This window comes from Opisthorchis viverrini (genome assembly GCF_000715545.1).
Source record: "Opisthorchis viverrini unplaced genomic scaffold opera_v5_348, whole genome shotgun sequence".
Taxonomy (NCBI): domain Eukaryota; kingdom Metazoa; phylum Platyhelminthes; class Trematoda; order Opisthorchiida; family Opisthorchiidae; genus Opisthorchis; species Opisthorchis viverrini.
Window position 1 is genome coordinate 341,304 of NW_008752006.1, and position 19,133 is coordinate 360,436.

The window sequence follows — 19,133 nt, forward strand, 5'->3', positions numbered from 1 at the left end:
ATTGGAGAAGTCGGGCAGACAGTACTGCTAGACCTGGAGGTCTAGCATGAAAAATATAACGAAGGTTTTTACCTGAATTGATACATGTTTTTCAGGTTGGGGCATCAAGAACCCACCAGATCATCATCATCATGATCAAAGACAGCAACATTAATGTTGACACTGATGCTTCACCCTATGAATGGTTAAAGGTACTGACGAACATGGTGAAGCTACGCAACCCGTGGTGGTGCTTTATCTATTCTCTTGTTCCCAATCACTAAGTCGCTATTCTTCTTTCTGTAATATCCTGTACTTCTATCCTGCACTATCAGATACCACAAGCCGCGGTGGCTCAAACCGCCGTACACACGTACACGTTTCATGGTTATCAAACTTAGGTGAACTGAACTAAAGTAACGGCGAGCAGGTCGCTACTCAGCTGTGTATCTGAAGGTAGGGGTAACATATTGTCAAACACTGTGACGTCACTTGCAGTCCACTTGACGGTAACTAACTGCTGGGTCAGAACTTTGCACATCACGGTGGTTCCTTTGCTACCAGCAGTGTGAGTATTCTCCTTGATGTGGAATTTCTGAACGTCAACTGTTGGTTTCCCCTTTGTGGGGTTCGTCGGATAGGCTTATTTCCTGATTCTGCACCAACTCTATTTTACAACCGATGCCAATCGGACATGTGAAGTCGACCCTTCACCGATCACTCTTTTTCTTTTATTCACATAAAAGCCTCTAAAAATGACGGTTCTGCAGCGGCGAAGCATCCGTGTTGGCCACTAATGTGCTGTCCATGATGATGTGGAGTTGGGCACTCAGTTGGAAGGTTTTCACGCGCAACCCATCTGAGTCCCTCCAATATTGTTCTCATAGTTGATGTCATGACAGGGGAATACTTTGGCATGTTAAATATCGTTCCAACTGGGACATGAGACCACCTTCGCGCAGTAAGTTCATTTGAATACTACTAGGGACTAGAGATTCAATGGGCGTGCTTCTTTTCTTAGGGGGCTATCTCCAAATACTGAAGATGACGACCATTTGTGGTTAGGTTACCATGGCTTGATTTGCGTGCACGGTATTTTTCCTAGATGATGCAGCTGCAACCATGCCATCCTAACTTAATGGCTTCGTGATGTGATTTCTATATATACCCTGGGTAAAACATGCAGTGGCGAATGAATCGAAGTAATTTTGCCTGCTGTAATTGATGTCCGAATTTTCCTTATTCATGCACTGCAGGAAGAAGAACTGCGCTCGGCCGTTTTAGTTGTTTTGGCGAATAAACAAGATATCCCCGGTTGCATGAGCATCAGTGAAGTTGCGAACGCCCTCGGACTAGCAACAATCAAGAATAGGCGATATCAAATATTCCGGACGTCAGCTTTAAAAGGCGAAGGACTAAATGAGGCAATGGATTGGTGAGTTTGCGGAGTGTCTGTTTAACTCCTCGGTACTTGAAATATTTCTCTTAAGACAGTGGAAGCCGTTTCACTATTTTCTATAGAGGAAAATGTTGGTAGCTCAGGTAGCGTAGATGGTCGTTGGCTTGTTCGCTGAGCTGGGCAATTTGATTTCAAACGTTTCATCACCAATCGAGGTTACATCATCAGTGCATTATTGGGGAGCGTAGCAGTGGGTTAGTGGTTGTGCCTTTCATTGTGTATACTTGTCCCCAGTGAGTTTCACTGATGGATTCTGGCTGCTAGATTATTTTCTCTAGGAACCATCTTTTTAACGCCCAACATATACTACTTTCGCTACATGCACTTTGTAAATTACTCGTGCTTCCGTGTCGAAATTCTGTCTGTTTTGTGCTTATTAACGCTGGAACTCAATTTAAACAATCGAGGTTAATCATCAGTGCATTATTGGGGAGCGTAGCAGTGGGTTAGTGGTTGTGCCTTTCATTGTGTATACTTGTCCCCAGTGAGTTTCACTGATGGATTCTGGCTGCTAGATTATTTTCTCTAGGAACCATCTTTTTAACGCCCAACATATACTACTTTCGCTACATGCACTTTGTAAATTACTCGTGCTTCCGTGTCGAAATTCTGTCTGTTTTGTGCTTATTAACGCTGGAACTCAATTTAAACAGGGCTTGAATGCCTACGGATCTCGTTCAGCCCCACGTTTGTTATTGTACGTCAAATCCATGCCCCACCATCTCACTGAACACATGCATTTCTAACTCACATTTTAGGAGTTGAAAGAACACCCACAAATCACCGCTTCATTTAATCGTTTGTGCTAAGCGAAAACTGGTTGACGAGTAGATCACCGGTGCTAGCCTCCCATTCGTGCAACTGTCAATCTCGTTGGCTTTGTTGGTCTTGCTGCAGTTTGGTAAATGTAGAGCAAACACAACTCGATTGAAATCTAGCAATCATGTCGTTCATTTAAATACACCGAATCCACTCACCCCCTCACCTTATTATCTATGCCACTGAGTGGTACTGTTTTTTTTCAACAGCAAATGTGTTTCACGTACTGCACTCCCGTGTGTATTAGTAGAATGTAGGGCATTTCATACGAGCGGACAGCCTTAATGTGTTTAAAGTGAACTAGGATTCACGCCCATAAGAATAGTCATACGCGCACTTGGCCCGTATTTCTAATACGCTTTACGTGCACCCTTTCGTATGCCTGAATCCTCCGTTTTCGGATTTGAGCTAACAGGGATATGGACACAGTGCTCCATTGAATAGAGACGCGCATGTGCGTTTGGTTCTTAATGTATGGTGACTCCTCATCCAACACTGAAAGGAATGTTTATCAGGAAATAACCTGATTGCCCATGAATAGTATTCCTATGTAGCAGTCGCTCACAAATCGCGGTGGGTTGTGCGTGAACACTGCGATTCAGTTGTCACAACATTTACTGAGTAGCTGTCTCCCGGAAGGCGCGCATCAGTGTCTGTCCTGTCTGCCTGTCTCCTCTGCGATCCTTTCGAAAGATCGAACCCCACCTTTGTCATGGTTTCCACCTTGGGATTCTGCGTTTCTATGGGCATTTCGGTTATCATCCTAGTTCTGCATAGAAGGGCACATCATTGATACAGTTGCTTACGTTAGGTTTCCTTTTACCCCCTCATAGACCGACTACCGACCAATCAACAGTTCAGCGATCCCGGTTTACTTAAACAGTCAGGTTATCTGCACTCTCTATCGTAAGCTGTATTCAGTGCATGGCAATGATAAACTGCCGCCAGCCGTCTCAGCAGTAACTGTATTCATGTCATGCAAATTAGCACTTTTTAGATGGACCAACAACGACCTGATATTCCATTTCTTGTCACGGAATGCCCCCCCCCCCTTATTAGACAGTATATGTGCTTTTGCTTTTCTCGCCCGTACATAACAGCCATAGTCTCATTGATTGCAGGTTGAGATAGTCGTTTTCTTAGTTGCAGGCTAAGTGGCATGTTTGCTTGTCTGATCCTCATTAAGTGCTGAGAATTTTCAACAACCATGTATTTTTGTTTCAGGCTAACGAACACCCTTACTGGGGCCAAGTAGGACAAAATGATTACCCTCCTTGTCTTCTGTGAATACTCTGCAGTGTCACGTTTTGGATTTGGTCTTACCTACGGTTTTTGTGATGTGAGATGTTTCTCGTGGCGCCAACTAGTGGGATTTACTTTCAAGTTCATGAGGTTGTTGTTCATATTGTGGGCTTTTTCATACTTGGCTCTACGCACTATTCGCCCAACGTGAAAGTTGGCTGTGATATTCGTCTTTGTCTTCCTCTATTTCCATCAATATATTCATCTATACACGTTATCGTCTTCTTCAAGGTTATTCTACGAGCGTTGTCACTACTGCTTTGCACCATGCTTCTATATCTGCTTTTGCCTATTCGCCACATTGTTTGGCTTTACTACGACTGTCCCTATGGGATAACGCCTGCCCATATGGTATCGGTTGTTAACCTGAGTTGAATGCTTATTTTTCGTTATGGAACAAGAAAAAACAAGTTAGTTGCTTTGCGACTGAACTAAATAAACAATAATCGTGATTAACAAGCGGGATGCGATCACAATCTTTACTAACTTTCACAGTGCGAGCTCTATTTGAATGGTGCGTGGGCGCCCTAGCGATAACGTTCACCACTTACCTTGTGGGCAAGAAAGACGTCCTTATATAAAACCTAAGTAAAGTGCAGCAACAGCATCATCATCGTCATGGAAAACACCCACCATTAAGTGTCCTCGAACATTCATCATCATTATCAGCTTCAATTACCGCGCACTTGTCGTACAGTGGCTGTAGCTGCTACAATTTCGTTCACCGATGATTTGGGGAGGTGAGGTAGGTAGCTGCGCATTGGAGGCGGGAGCTGATAAATTGGTGCGTAAATACAAGACTGCCACTGAACAGTGGGAGGAAATAAGTATGGAGCTTGGTGCACGAAACTTTATTAGCCTGACTTATCCGGCTAATCGGTAATCAGCCGACTCCGTGCATCTCTACCGGCCTTCAACACCGTGAGGTTTTCACTTAACACACGTGGTCAGAACACAATGGACCGAAGGTGTCACTTTGGGACAATAAAGTTTGCTGGATGGGTGTGCGAAATCAACTGAAGGAATAGAGGCGTTTATTCAGACGCAATTAGAAACGGCGATAAAACAATTTGAAGTGCCGCAAACTCGCGGTTGAAAAAGCATATACACCATCCGGTTTGTACTACTACAACTTTTATAAGTAGGCACAAAGTAATGAGAAAAGGTTAGGGGATGACTAGCCATATGTACACGGCAGACCGCATTGTCGTGAGGATCAAAACAAAGGGAAAGAATGAGTAAGTCAGGTTGAAAGTGCATCAGAAAAACGGGATATAGATAAAAATAACTGAACTAATGATGACGAGCTGTGCTGGTCAAAAGAAGCATACCCCCTCCGTAAGAAAATGCGTTCCATGATATAGGTTAAAAAGAAGATACAGCCGAATAGGTGAAAGATAGCCAGGTGAAATTTGGGGGCACCATGCAGCGGATGAAAATAACATGTAAGCCAATGATTGAAAGACTATGAATGAGGGGTACAGCGTGATACAGGGAACCGTACGGTCATGCATGAGCGATAGCTTACAACGAACGATGGTGTCTTTTAGCGAGGGTTGTTGAGGGGAGAAACCACTAAATCAAAACGAAGAGAAAAAGTGACCTACTTGCGAGCTCTGTAGAAAAAATCGAGTAATGATTGACAGTAATCCAGTTCAGAGGACCAAACCACTTTCATTTCGAAACAATAGCGAAAGAAATACACAGTGGCGTTGCCTAAAGCGTCCGGGGGAGAGTGCGAACTAAACACGGAATCGAGTGCGGCACCCTGCAATCTTCGCGCACTAATGAGGAATTCTTATTTTTAACACTAAGATTTTTCTGTCTGGGATTGGATTGGTACAGGAGGAGCTGGGGCGGGCAATTTGCGATGAATGGGTTCCGAACTAGATGTGTTAGGCTTGGGTTTAATGTGGTCGGTGACAGTTGCGTTGCCACGAGATGCGTTTGTCGAAGACTTTTGCAAAGAGGCACTCGTTCGAATAGGAACCGCAGGATTAGGTTTATGGATTGAGCTTTCCGGTTCTGGTGCATTTGTTGGAGTTGCGCGATCATCGGCTGAATCGACGTAATCGGCACCTGTTGTGATCTGCGAGAAGGAAGATTGAGATGGTTAAAAAACGGCTGAAAATGCGTACGACAGTTTGCTGCTCTTTTGAAGAAGTAACACGAACGGACTCAGTAAGCAGATCGAAATACTTGGCCTAGTACCATTTACTGAGCTGTGTGACGGTGAAGTTTTTCTGTTCATGTAGCACCTGATTTTAGGAATCTTCCCTACCAAGGTAGTTGTGAGGTACGAGTTTCCAGTGAAGCTGGTGGCTGCGGTTGACACAAGTGAGGAAATAAAAATGTTAAGATAAGCACTAATCGGTTTACCGGCCACGACGCGATTGAGTCTCAGGGTGACAATGGGCTCAAAGCAACGATTTTCGTTAACGAGCTGAATATGTTCCCCTTAGCTTAAAACACCAATTCCTACTTATGTAAGTAACCTTGTACTCGACTAATTCGATACTTTGAAACAATGGTGCCGCGAAACGTCTTTTCTGGCCAGAACTCGGCAACAGCGTGAACCTCGAAAACTTGAACTGATGACTGGTGAAGTGGAAGATAAATGGTGTTTTCTGTTGAGAATATTTATCGCGGGGATTACGACAGGACCAGCGGACCCAACCCGAATCTCCAAAGCGAGAAATGAAAAAAATAAAGGTGAGGAGCCAATACTTCAAAAGATGAACAAAGCGACGGCGCTAATGTGTGAAACCAGAATCAGGAAACGTTCCTAAACATAAAGACGGCAGCGAGGAAACATGACGAAAGATAATGCCCATGTCTCGCGGATTGGATGGTAGTATTTCTGGACACGTATAGAGTGGACCAAGGAATTAATAACTACAGGATCCCCTGTCTTCCTAGTTTATTCTGAGGGTCATAACGTTCAAATGGTAGTCAAGTCCAATGCATGTGACTGTCATTCGTTATGTTTTGGATCGCAGTTCAATGGTTAGAATAGGTCGACCGTGATCTCCTGGCTTTGTCAACGTACGAATATGTCTGGAACTGAATTACCGTACTTGTTAAGTGAAGAGCGTTGAGGAGTAGATAAATGGACGATCCTTCTTATGCCCAAGTATTGCCAGCAACATGTTTTCCACAGATGGACATCGCTCAGATGCAGTCCTGGCATCTATTGCCGTGACGATGATGCACTAGGGTAGCAGATCCTTAACGAATGAGGGCTGTGTTCATTTCGGCTTCAGATTATATGGACCAAATAAACCAAAAATATGGATATAAGGCTCAGGAGGAACATCTCATTCTTCTCAGTTGTCCTGGGTACAGAACAACCAATGGACCAAAAAATCATTTACAAAATAAAATGCTGTTAACATGAGGCAAAAATGATAGATGATCCTCATTTAGATTTGAGAGGTCACCGCCTCAATTTTCCAGCAATCGTTTACCGTCGATTTGGTACCCAAGTACGAATTGATATTGATGGAAATTCGTGGGATTGTCTTATGAGTCCCGAAACGGCTCAAAGGAATTTCATAGGTTTTACAAGTAGCATAATGCCAAGAACCAAGAGAGCGCAATTTTATCAGAAAGTGTAAGACCAAATTGTGTGCTCAATGCGGATAAGCGCTGTTGCTTGAACTAGGTGGCCATTTGTTGAGGCCAGTGTTTGTAGAAGTGACATGTGCAGACGTACAGGAGTTAGTTAAACATGCTTAGCGAAGAATCCAGCGATGCATCAGGCCAGTGAATTCCAAATTAACACGTACGAAAGAGCTATGGTGCCTATTCACCCCAGGGTTGCACGTCGTAAACGCTTGATTTGACATCTTCCTAACACGTTAGTTCAGGTCGCACGTGTACCGAACATTATTTATTAGCTTTCAGAAGGAAGGTTGTACTGAAGAACCGCTACATGTTCGCTTCCCATCCCTGGGTGTTCTTTTTTAGATGGCATTATGTGTATTTTACATCGCTGTCTTCTCAAATCTGTTGATGACCATGCTACCGACTACGATCCTCGGAAGCGAAAACACCATGAGGAAAGAGGAGTTCTGAGGTTTCCCGAAGAGTTACGTTTTCTTCAGTCTAATTTATTTTACCATAAATCTGCCTATAGGGTCTTGAACTGAGTGGTTCCGCTCTGAATTTCTAACACCGCGGTTTCGCTCATGGTTCTACAGTCAGATAATTTATTTTATATTTTGGGTTGATGTTTTGTCACGTTATGGAGCGCTTTCGAAGAATTCAGCCCTGAGGTTTTACAGGAACTATTTGAGCACCGTATTCAATAGTCTAGGTGTTGTCCGTCTTCCAGAAGGGGATCTGCATGATTCTCTCTGTGTTCAGCTTCATAGACTGCAAGATATGACCGTTAACTAATGTCAGCAGAACTCGTTCTGTCTGTCTCTAGCCACAGTCTGAGTGCATGGAGATGTGAGTACATTAGTTGTTCGTGGTGGAATATCACTAGACCTTTTCCCCTCTTTTTGGTCTTCATAGATAAATGTATTCTCATACCGGCGTTGCCGACAATACTTAGGAGTTCCAGACCAAACTCGACTCAAATATTGTCAAAAACATTGAACGCCATGTGGTGTATAATATGGAAATGCTGACAATGAAAACGGCGTAGTGGAATAAGATGTAACTAAGGTCTTATTCTATTACCCTGTTTTAACTTTAAAAGTTTCCAAACTGATGACAGTGGAGGCCTGTGGACAGGAATTCCAAAAGTAAAAAGTTATCTTCGACGGATTTTGTCCAGTTTCATAAACGTAGTGCAAATCATAATGGACTGCTGCAATCTTGACTGAAATGCTTGGCTGTTACTTCAGGGAAACTTAAGCCGGCAAATCAAGTCACCACTGAATCCATGCACCCTGGCAAGGATTCAGAATTCACAGAGGTGTGATAAACAAAGAAACTGAGTACAAGTAATAGTTTATTGGTAAAGTAGGAGGAGCTTCGAGTAGTTTGAGTCTGAGAGTATTTCGCACTGAAGCAGGAATCATCGAACACTGGGCCCAGCAGGTGAAGGCAGTACCATAGCCCTGGCATAGGCTTGGCTTGAGAAGCTTGACGCAACGGGACATACAGGCTATTCAAAATCCATGAAGAGTTCTCATAAGAAACTTGAACAGCCTTCGAATTAACTTCTAATTATACAACTAACTGAGATCATTTTTGGAAGAGTACTGCGTCCGGAGACATGGTATTTCACTGGAGAAGAAAACTGAACGTGTGCGATAAGAAACCCACACACAAGGTATACAGGACAGATGAAAACTTGAGATGAGATACAGAAAGAGTAGGCTTCGAACTTTTATGGGAACAGAATAAGTAGGAGTAAACCTCCTGGTCACCAAACGGAGTAGAGTCTAGATGGCTCACAGTATGGTTTCTGAGGGTGAAACATTAGGAATACAGATAGGTGGGGACCTTTTAAAGACGTCTCGCTATCGCCTCCTCGATGTGAATGGAAACAAGACATCCGGGTATTTGGAGGCAGCGATGAGAAAATGTACATAGAGTCACAGTCATCAGAACCCTCTTTTCAATTTGAATGAGCTACCTGGTGAACTGAACAGTCATAGTGGCGTTTATGTGTTCTTGCCCGCTTCGATCTCGCTCCTCACTGCGCGGAATCTTTATTCATTTCCAAATTTATGGTAGTGCAGATGATTTCGCAATACAAAACGGACACTGACCAGTGATGGGAAACCCGTAATAATCCTGATAATCATCCTAACAACAGGTATTATTCGATCATCAGTTTTTTAACTGTTGCTTTTAACGTAATGCTTTCAGTTTTCAGATCAAATTTTTACTATGGCGGATATAATGTGCAACAAATCTTGCATACTGGCTTCATCGAACAATGGTAACCTGAAGTAATAAATAGAACATCCAGACAATTACCACCGGATGATTAATTATTGCATCGGAGGTGATTGTTTCAGCTGTAACACTTGCTGCCTAGCTGGCGATTCCCCCTAAGGAAGCACGAAGGCCACATTGCCCGAACAGTCGAGAAGCAGAGGCAGGGTTCGAAACATGGATCCTCAGGTTAGTAAGTTCGCGCTTCAAAAATTTAGCTATCTCGAGCTCAGTAGTAACTAACCGGTCGGGGGCGCGAGTAAATAGATTCATGTCGTTGGTTGCAATCCGAGACAGAGTGCAGCACTTTCTATGTATTAACAATGTACTTTGGCACCGAATAAGACCACTGTTAACCTAGGTAAACCAGATTCTGGAAAACCTACAGAACATCCCTGCGATAACTGCTTCTCGGATACGAACATTGAATCAGGTAGTTTTTTGCATTTCTCAAAATGAAAGGTAGGTCCCATGGTCGTTTTTGGGGTAGAAAGCTATTCTGAGAAAAGAGTGGCTTTTTCAAAGATAAAAATCCTGGAGAGAGGCCTCATTTGAGAGGAGTCTTCTTTAGAGGGAATGGTTGCTGCATTTCGTAACGTTTCGAAGATAAATAAAATAACAGTCACCAGAGCGAAAAACTATTACATCCCGCAGTTAAACAGACTAAAGGACGTGGAACGCCGTGTTCACAATAAGTGCGGCACAACACTAGTAATAATCGACATCGAATCATCCCAGCAACTTTGGCTCGTTTTCAGGACGAAAGTCTTGTTGAAATTATCGACAGTGGTCATCGTAGAGGTTATATGGTGTAGAGACCCACTACTTTGGAACTGGGGTTGTAGCGGCCCAGTCACCCATGTACTTGACTGTTCAACTCAATCGCTCACTGGATCGCGAGGCTTGTCTATTTTCTCATACGCACAAACACGTCGCATTAAGCTGACACATCGGACATCGATTGTCTGCACCGCCTAAGTCAGCGTACAACCACTCATGCGCCGACGCGCCCACATACACGCATGGGGACCTATATAAAGGCAAACCGAACCCAGTCAAGACACAGACTCGCGCGTAGAGTACGTGTAGCAGTCGAACTGCGGAGAAAAACACGTTCCCGCCGTCCGGACTTCCACCAAGGGACTCTCGCATCCGATAAGTTCCCGTTTTGACTTGCTCCCATCCTAGCACTGTATTTATTTTTCATGCGTGTCGCAACCATACAAAAACTTCTATTAGTGCACATTCACCTGATTTGTATTATGACTATCATCACCTGTGCACTAATAGGGGTTATGACTGTGACGTTGAAGTTGTCCCTACATTAGCGGGTGGATATCCCAGCCTAGCTAAACACGCTAATACTACCGGTGATCGCGCATGGGTTCCGACTAAGGTCCTCAAGCGGATTATGGGAACAACAAAAAGCTAAGACTACCATGCATAAGAAGGATGGGTTTGGGGGAATCCTACGGTAGTGACCCCAATAAGACGCACGAATACTAGCTACTAACACTGGCAGAAATGACTCAATCGCGCGGTGTCGCTCGTGTATCGAAACTATCGCCTTCACTGCGTAGCTACCCGATTTGTGAACATCACCTCCAAGGCTTGGCTGTATGTTCCACACTTTTCCGTTTTACAGTGGTCGAAACTGTAGTAGCTGGAACCAAAATGTGCTGCAACACGTGCCTTGAGATAGATTCAAGTTATATAGACCTAGACAAAGGTAATGAATAGACCGGAGACGGATCCTAAGCACAGATATTCTCTTCGATAGTAGGCACCCTACTCTCCGAATAATCCCGAGATCAGAGTCTAGAATTCACTTACCAACCCCTGTACCCGCATCTTTTTGGATGCCACGACAAACTCGCGGAAAACGCAGATGTACGGTGGTAGTGATATAGCGCTATTCAGAGGAGAAGTGCTGATATGTAATCAAGCTCGACATGCATTCTGATAGACTGGGTTACGTCAGGCGTGGCAACCTAGCGACAGGTGAAAAACAATCAATCACTGTGAAGAAGCAGCGTGAGACAGAAACAAATAGCAGTATCGGAAAGATCTAAACTGGATACTTAGCTACTTGCCAACGAGTTTCGACAGATATGAAAGCGAAAAGCCGCCCGTCAAACGAGATTTTTTCGGGATTTATGTGTACGTACATTGAGAAGGTGTAGAAAGTCAGATGACGCTGACAAACGATCGGTCCAACATTTCAGACTGCTTACGTATCACTGTCCGAATCTTTGCAAGTGTTTCGGTTGCCTAATTAGACGAATTCCGTTGTGTCCAAGCCACAGTACATCGATTTTCCGCAACACAATCACCTACGCCGCAAAGACAAAGAGTGCTGCACAGGCGTTTCGCACTTGTCAAGAAGGATGGACGACTCACATCGTGCGGCAAATTAGCATAGTTCAGACGTACGGCTCTTGAATAATATCACCACTTTCCAGCTACTGATGGCTCAGGGTAGCCAAATTCCATGTACAGAAGTCCCTCCTAAAAACACGTATGGGGAACGATCCAACAGTTGAGGGAATGATCCTTTAGGGGGATCATACTCTGTCGAACTTCATGGAAAGTAATAATGAACGATAACATGCTGAAGCTAGTGAATTAATGTTACGACACTTCTCCATGGATTGTACCAATACCTCCGCATGAAAATCACCCATATCATCCAAAGACACGGCTACCATGATTACAACTAGCAAAAGATGCCCTCTATATGCAGCATCCCATCCAAATAAAGTATCCACCCATTGAGACCACTTCAGTCCGGTCCCATGAGGTTGGGCTTGAAACTGACAAATTCCGAAACAACGACCATCCTTGATGTCACCGAAAGGTACCCATTCCAACAAAGATGAGAATCCGAAATTCTTGTTTAGGGGTTCTTTACATTAGCCACCAAGTACGGAATGACTTGCCGCTGTTCTCAACGTTACTTGGGTTATCAAACATGATTTTCAGCCACATGAATCCTAGATACCACAGTATTACGTCGAAACGTAGACCCTCTCCACAAGGAGGTTACCGTCCTGAAGGGACACAAGTATTCTACGACTAAGTGAGCATATGAAAAGACATTTTGGAAGCCTACCCTCCTTTACAATTTTCGCCATTCCCCCCATATAAAGATAAAGATAATCTTTGTCGTCACCGTCATTGTATTTTGAAAAAAATCTGTAATTTTCTCCTGTTTACCACAACGTTCTCTTTCTTGATTTTCACCAACTGATACTGAGGTTGTAAGTAGCGATGTGAACTCTTTAAGGGTAATTACTCTGAACTGCTCACATTGCCCCATGAAATGCCTCAACAAAGGCGCATCATTATCAGGCTCCATCGCTTCGGGACCCCAATTGTTCCTTCAGGGTTCATATCTCGACTACAACAAGCAGCATCATACCTAAAGAATGATCTGGCAAACAGGAATTAGTTGCCGGAGCTGGCGGGTTTCTCAAGGAGACTGAAAAGCCGGATGTTTGTAATGTCACATCTACGGCACTGTTTGATTCCCATTGCAGCAAAACATGCCTCGGGAGTTTGGATACTGATGTTGTGCCACCTGGTGTCGGTCTGTGTGATTGCGTGCAGACTAGGTACCTCGTAAGTCGATAAGCATGCTCAATCACACTACCTACCTGGAAGTCGTTGATGCTGGTCTAACAGCATCTGTGATGAGCTTAACCACTTGTACCAAACCGGCGTTAAGGGTTACAGACGTTGCAATTGGAGGAAGAAAAGTCATCCCCAGAATAATAGCTGACAATGACGGATGAGCCGGACAAGTATCTAGAGGCAACGCGACCTTCACAATGTCCAATATCCAACTGTTCAATTTTCCGAGTCACTACTCGAAAATGGTACTCGTCACCCGGGACTTCGTAAGCCATTGCCGTGCGTTCCACGTGTGCTACTTTGAAACACATTGATCGCTGGCTCCTGTTGATCAGCCACTGTAACAATTTTTCATCCGTAGCATTGTAGCACAGAAACACCATTCTTTCGAAAGCTTTCTGCGATTACTTGACTCGCCTATTATGGGTGATCTAAAATTCAGAAGTGCCTTGTGGAAAAAGACCGATTTGTTTGCAGAGAAGATATGGTTACATAAATGGGATTCTGCCAGTTGCGACAGGCAGGCGTTCTAATCGGGTGCTGCAGAATATTCACTAGCCTCTCCAGGTAGTAGATGAGAGCTAGCATTGACGCGTTTGAAACTTCAACAGCCAAACATTATTGCTGAATTCCTCACGTTCCATGCTCCTAGTGAACTATGGCTGTTGACCGAATACATGTAAATTCTTTCGCTTGTGCCTGAATGAATCAGGCACATAGCCTCCTGTTAACCACGATGAAGGTTTTCGGTTGCTTTGAGCTCTGTTTTTCCATTCTTAGTTTACGACTGACAGAGCTTGGTTTAATTTAGCACCTGAGTCTTGCCGACTCCCATCACTTCAGTGGTGTTGAGTTGAAGTAATACCCCAACTCATTGTGAGGACTCCTTCAGTGTGAGACGTGCGTTTTCCAATACTTTTTGTTTAGCCTGAAAATACCACGCGGCGCAGCGACTCTTCCAACCAACCAGTTTTACAGACATCACCTTCGGCCGCGATCACAATATCAGAAACTGACTGGTTGACTGTTACACATCCAATAAGCTCCGTATAGTGCTGTAGACAGATACATCAAGTACCCGAAGGTCTCAAGATCTCTAGGTAAGGAAAACATTCGCCGGGATACATAAAGCATTAGGTGGCCGCATCTTCGCCGTACTCAGGTGTATACAGGTTTCGTGATCCCGGAAATAGATCACGAAAAGTTCTCAGTTCACGTCTAGGAATCCATTTAAATCGGGAGACTCATTAGGCTTTTATTATTGTACAGCCGAATTTTCTGGACGATATTCCGAATCCTGAATTAGATGTTCGAATTCGCCTGATTGTAATTGGTTTATCAGTAGCTTCTGTAAGGCGACGGTTATTTGTTTACAGAGCCCCGACTGTTTGTCTGCATTGCTGACTAAAACGAATATTGGCTGATGACCTACTGTTATATTCCGCGACTGTTTTTATTTGTATACAGGAACGGAATTCGTTAATTTTCAAAAGAGTCAAATCGACACGTATTTAAAATCTAAGGAGGCACATGGGCTGGTTATCGTCAGCGGTACTGAGGGAATGATTCCACTGCTGCTCACTTATCTGAGTTTTGTTTTTTTCTTTCGAAGATCCCGTGTGCTCAAATGGCATTCGAATTCCAGAGGCTGAAGTATATGTAAGATTTCCTCTCCAGCTTTAGGTGCACCATAAAATTCTCACAAGACATCGTTTTTAGTGAAACGTAGATGCAAAACTTTACTAAGATCCAAGCTACTTTGTGCGTGAATCGGCCGGAATTACCCGTTTTCTTCAAATAGCGGGCGGGGCACGCATCTGACCACTCACAAAAAAGAAAAGTCCATCGTCGGAGACCTCTTAGTGAAAAAATATCATAGAAGTCACTATTATAATTCAGAACATCTTCCGCTGAGAAATCTCACAGAAACTGGCAGACTGACGAGCATGGGAGTTGGTCTACAGGCGGTTAGGCATCAGTAGCAATATCAATAATGTTTAAAGGCAACAGAATTATTTGCGCAACCTGTCCATTAAAACAATCGTGGTGGATAGTTGGTCCGGAAGAGTACGACCTGGGTACATCCACCCTTGGCAGAAGGGTATGAAGGAGAGTACGGAACACTTGTGTGCTGTTGGTGCTACTCGCCTTCCAGGATGGGGACCGTGTGATCCCCACTGCGCCTGGTTGGAGACACTAAAAGACATTGCTACCAACCGATGTCAGTGGCGTTCTTGTTGTCAGTTTCTGTCCAGATTGCCTGAGTGAATGTCTGGAGGTGTAGGCACCTCAGAATGATTGTGTTAAGCTAGCTCTAAGTCCCTTCCCCGTCCAACTTTATTCTTTTCTTCACAATAAGGCCTTCAATTAAATCATGGTTGTAAGGCGGTGAAGCATCGGTGTTGAACACTGATGTCATGCTGTCGATGATGATGATGATGATGATGATGACAGACTACGTGCTCGAAGGTCGCAGAAACTGGAGCCTAGAGGAATTGAGATCAACGTAATACTGATCTTAGTTCGGCTTACAAGTTCAACGGGAATGAAATCGAAGCACTCAAGCTCCATCCGACCGAAAGGGTCTGAGATACTACGAGGCCATCCAGCGCTAGACATTAACAATCAACAGGCCAGAATCGGATTCAAAGTGCGGACCTTCGGGTTGCGTCTTAACCGGCGAGCTGTTTCAAACCTAATTCCAATGTACAGAAAACAAATCACCAACGAGTGATATAAGGATATGCCAACTATGCCGAAACGGTCGAATTTCCTATGGCTACGTGATCAGCATACCAGGACGTTACAAGCAATAACGTAATCAAGCAGGACAATGATATGTAGTCAGAGCAGACATAGCTCTTACTGTGTGCAGAGCATAAAACGAGAGAAGCTAGCAGATTCTACATAGAAGATTCCAAGTACAGAATAGCAAGGTTAGTAATACCAATATGTATAATAACACTCACAGGAAGAGTGTAAACATGCGGCAATCGGACGAAGACGGAGCAATATCATCTCGTTGCCTCCGTAATCACACAGTAATAGTGGCGAGGACTAGGTGTATGGTAAATGAACCTCTGGCAAGCATTCACGGTCATGTTAGCCAAATCTCCGCAGCCTACAATATTCGAGCAAGCATCGTCGAATTTAAGGAAAAACTAGAGAACACGTGAGACGTAGCTAACCGACAAATGGGAAAAGAACCGCAGTGAGCCAATCAACATGGTACGTGCAGATTCAAATTGTTTTCGTGGCCATGATAACAATAAGATTTGTTGGATGGTAGGCTGATAGAAATCACTACCAAAACTTGCCTGAGTACTAGAGGGGTCTGAACTGTAAGAACAACGAAATAAACAATGAATAATGGACAACAGCTGATCCAAAATCAAACGGTCTAAACGTTTGACACGAGGTGTGGTGAAAAAAAACACGGCAAACCATGTTGAGTCCCTAGAATCTGATGCATCTTTGAAACTAGCCTATTCCTGTCAGAATGGGACGGTCGCGACCATATTTCAAACCGCCATGTGACCGTTCAAATAGTCACGTGAACACGCTGAAGACAATACGGAAACTCATGTTGGCAGGATTGATTGGTGTTTGCAGGACCTTCTAGTTAGGAGCATGAATATAGGTAGATTTCACTTAGCTTAGGAACGCCCTTTGAATTAGCGCATGGAGATATGATATGACGACGAGATGAAATGTGTGCATGGCAAGGGTCGTTTATGCTCACTGATAGAACATACAATGGTTCTAGTGGTGACTCAAAACCGGACGGTCACTGACTACCACAAGTATGATGACCACGTGTTTTAATGAGTACGACCGAAGCATATGCGTTATCTGAATAGTCGTGCATCAGAGCAACTGAATGACTATGGGGTTTTGAGTCCAGACTGTGACATAAGCTGTGTGGGTCAAACTACGATTGATGGTGTCCCGACAAGTCACCGGATGACTGAAGAGAGCGAAAACACTGCGTTTTCGGAACAAGAGATGCATATACTTCGTGTTTTTAAGCCGCAGAGGCCGAAGGACTTTGTTGCGCGACCAGCTAAACGCACAGACCTAGGATGCGTCCAACAACGTCACTGTACCCATAAAACACATGACTGATCGATCGAATGAGAACGTGTAACTTTCGCCGAGCAATACAGCCTCTCCCAAATCACCACGAGGTCGACCAATTATGGCAATTTCGGCTTTAGTGTTGCACTCGTGGGACTGAAATCTTACTTCAACAGGCTGAACAAAGACAACTGCGAGTGTGAAAGTATATGCAGTTCATAGTTTTAGATCATTTAGTGATGAAGAGCTGACAGAAAGAACGAAAGCAGTCAGTAGAGAATACCGATTGTGGTGATAAAAGTGACGATGATTTTCGGCAGCGTTTTCAACGTTTCTTAACCTATTGGTAGGCAGCTAATCTGAGGTCCAAAAGTGGGACGAGCCTTCAGTTTTGTTGTCAGTACTTCATGGTTTTCTTTCCACAACGTGTCTGCTGAGTCTGAGTGTAGCATGTCCAGTAACATGCAAAGTTTTATCGTTCTACGGTTGAAATTATGGAAGTTACACTTTGGGATCATATAAATATCATCATAAAAGTAAAAACACTCGTCCAGATGCGATAAAAGGTGACCGTATGCTTAGTCGGTAGTAAATCCCATTCAGAGGCCCAAAATGATGTTTTTTTTCCTGACATTAATGAGACATCCAAGAATCCGACTTATCCTCATACAAGAGACTACGGAAGCGAAGAAACTAACCATTCTGGCGACCTATTTCAAATCGCGCGGTCTAACTAATAGGAAGGTCGGAATTACTTCTTTTTATTTCCAATCAATCAACCCGTGGAACGAGTAGGGACACGTGCTTAGGGAAAGGCTTTACAGGTTGCTGTTGCAAGTATGTGGGTTATAAATGCTCCAGCCTAATCTACATTCCTCACTCTTGTGGCGATTACGCGCCCACTGCCAAATAGACAAAACATACTTTTACAGTAATTTTCTGGATCGTTGATAACTCTGTGAACACGGACTACTATCCCGTGACACTTCACTGCCCCTTTGTATGGATGCTCACGGTCGACCAGGCAACAGAATTCACATACAGAAAGCGGATTTAATGGCGAATGACCGGAAATAAAAGTAGCGCCATTAATAATGAATTTCTCGAGAGTTTACTGTAGGTTCATGGTCACGTACCAAATGCATTGAGCTGATAAACAGTGGATAGTATTCCGATAAGTCAATACAAAACTTCAACTAAGAAGAAATAGGAGTTTTGAAGGGGCGATGAAGAAAACGAAACACGACAGAATTGTGCAGAAGATACCACTTTCGGGTTACCCAACTAATGGACCAAACAGGGAAAAAGTTGCAATGGTGATTCCCTTTACTGTCGGACTAGATGTCATGTTGCACAACTGATGTTGCGAGCGACAGTGCTACACTACCCATCAAACCCGATCAACCCTCTTGAACTTGACTCGTTTTGGCCTAAAACCCAGTTGCAAATGGTGGTAGGTTGAATGTACCGATGCTAGAAAATAGTGTCTCACTTTGATAACTGTGATCCACGATCGGCGATAAATCGCAAAATTGGAAAAAAGTGCGAAAGAGACGGCATAGAGCTGCATATCAGTCAACCGGATTCCTGGTTCAAGGTGACGTCCTTGTTTGCGAAAGAATCACGACTTAGAGGAAGGAATACCTTGCTCCATTAGATTGTTATTTCATGAAGGCAGCAGAAATACGTTAATTCTTTGTCTGGTTGTGAATGAACAACAGATTTTCTACGTTTTTGCGTAAGTTAACGGATACCTTATCAAAAAAAAAGCAAAGCAGGATGACTTAAAGATGTGTACGAGTGAGTGTGGTACGCGCGGAAGAGCGATCCATCTCGTGCGTAACCAAGCACAAAATGCGTAGTCATACAGTCGCTCGATCCTCCACCATACAAACATTTTCTGGCGCACCGAAACGCCTCGCCGATGAGGGTAGTCCCTCTTGAGAGGATGAGGCGTACAAGACAC

At 43.8% G+C, this 19,133-nt stretch overlaps 2 protein-coding genes across 2 annotated transcripts in view; one reads left to right on the forward strand and one right to left on the reverse strand.

The window, feature by feature from the left end:
* Positions 1 to 3,836, forward strand: part of T265_10247 (hypothetical protein) — a gene marked incomplete at both ends in the record, with an annotated part of 17,785 nt that extends 13,949 nt beyond the window's left edge. Inside the window, 2 exons of the mRNA XM_009176564.1 lie at positions 1,236 to 1,414; positions 3,482 to 3,836. Coding sequence (XP_009174828.1) covers positions 1,236 to 1,414; positions 3,482 to 3,512 — 210 coding nt within the window. The remainder of the gene's footprint in view (positions 1 to 1,235; positions 1,415 to 3,481) is intronic.
* A 703-nt stretch (positions 3,837 to 4,539) lies between these two features.
* The window catches only part of T265_10249 (hypothetical protein), a gene marked incomplete at both ends in the record, with an annotated part of 95,257 nt that continues 80,663 nt past the window's right edge, over positions 4,540 to 19,133 (reverse strand). The window contains one exon of the mRNA XM_009176565.1: positions 4,540 to 5,648. Coding sequence (XP_009174829.1) covers positions 5,370 to 5,648 — 279 coding nt within the window. The remainder of the gene's footprint in view (positions 5,649 to 19,133) is intronic.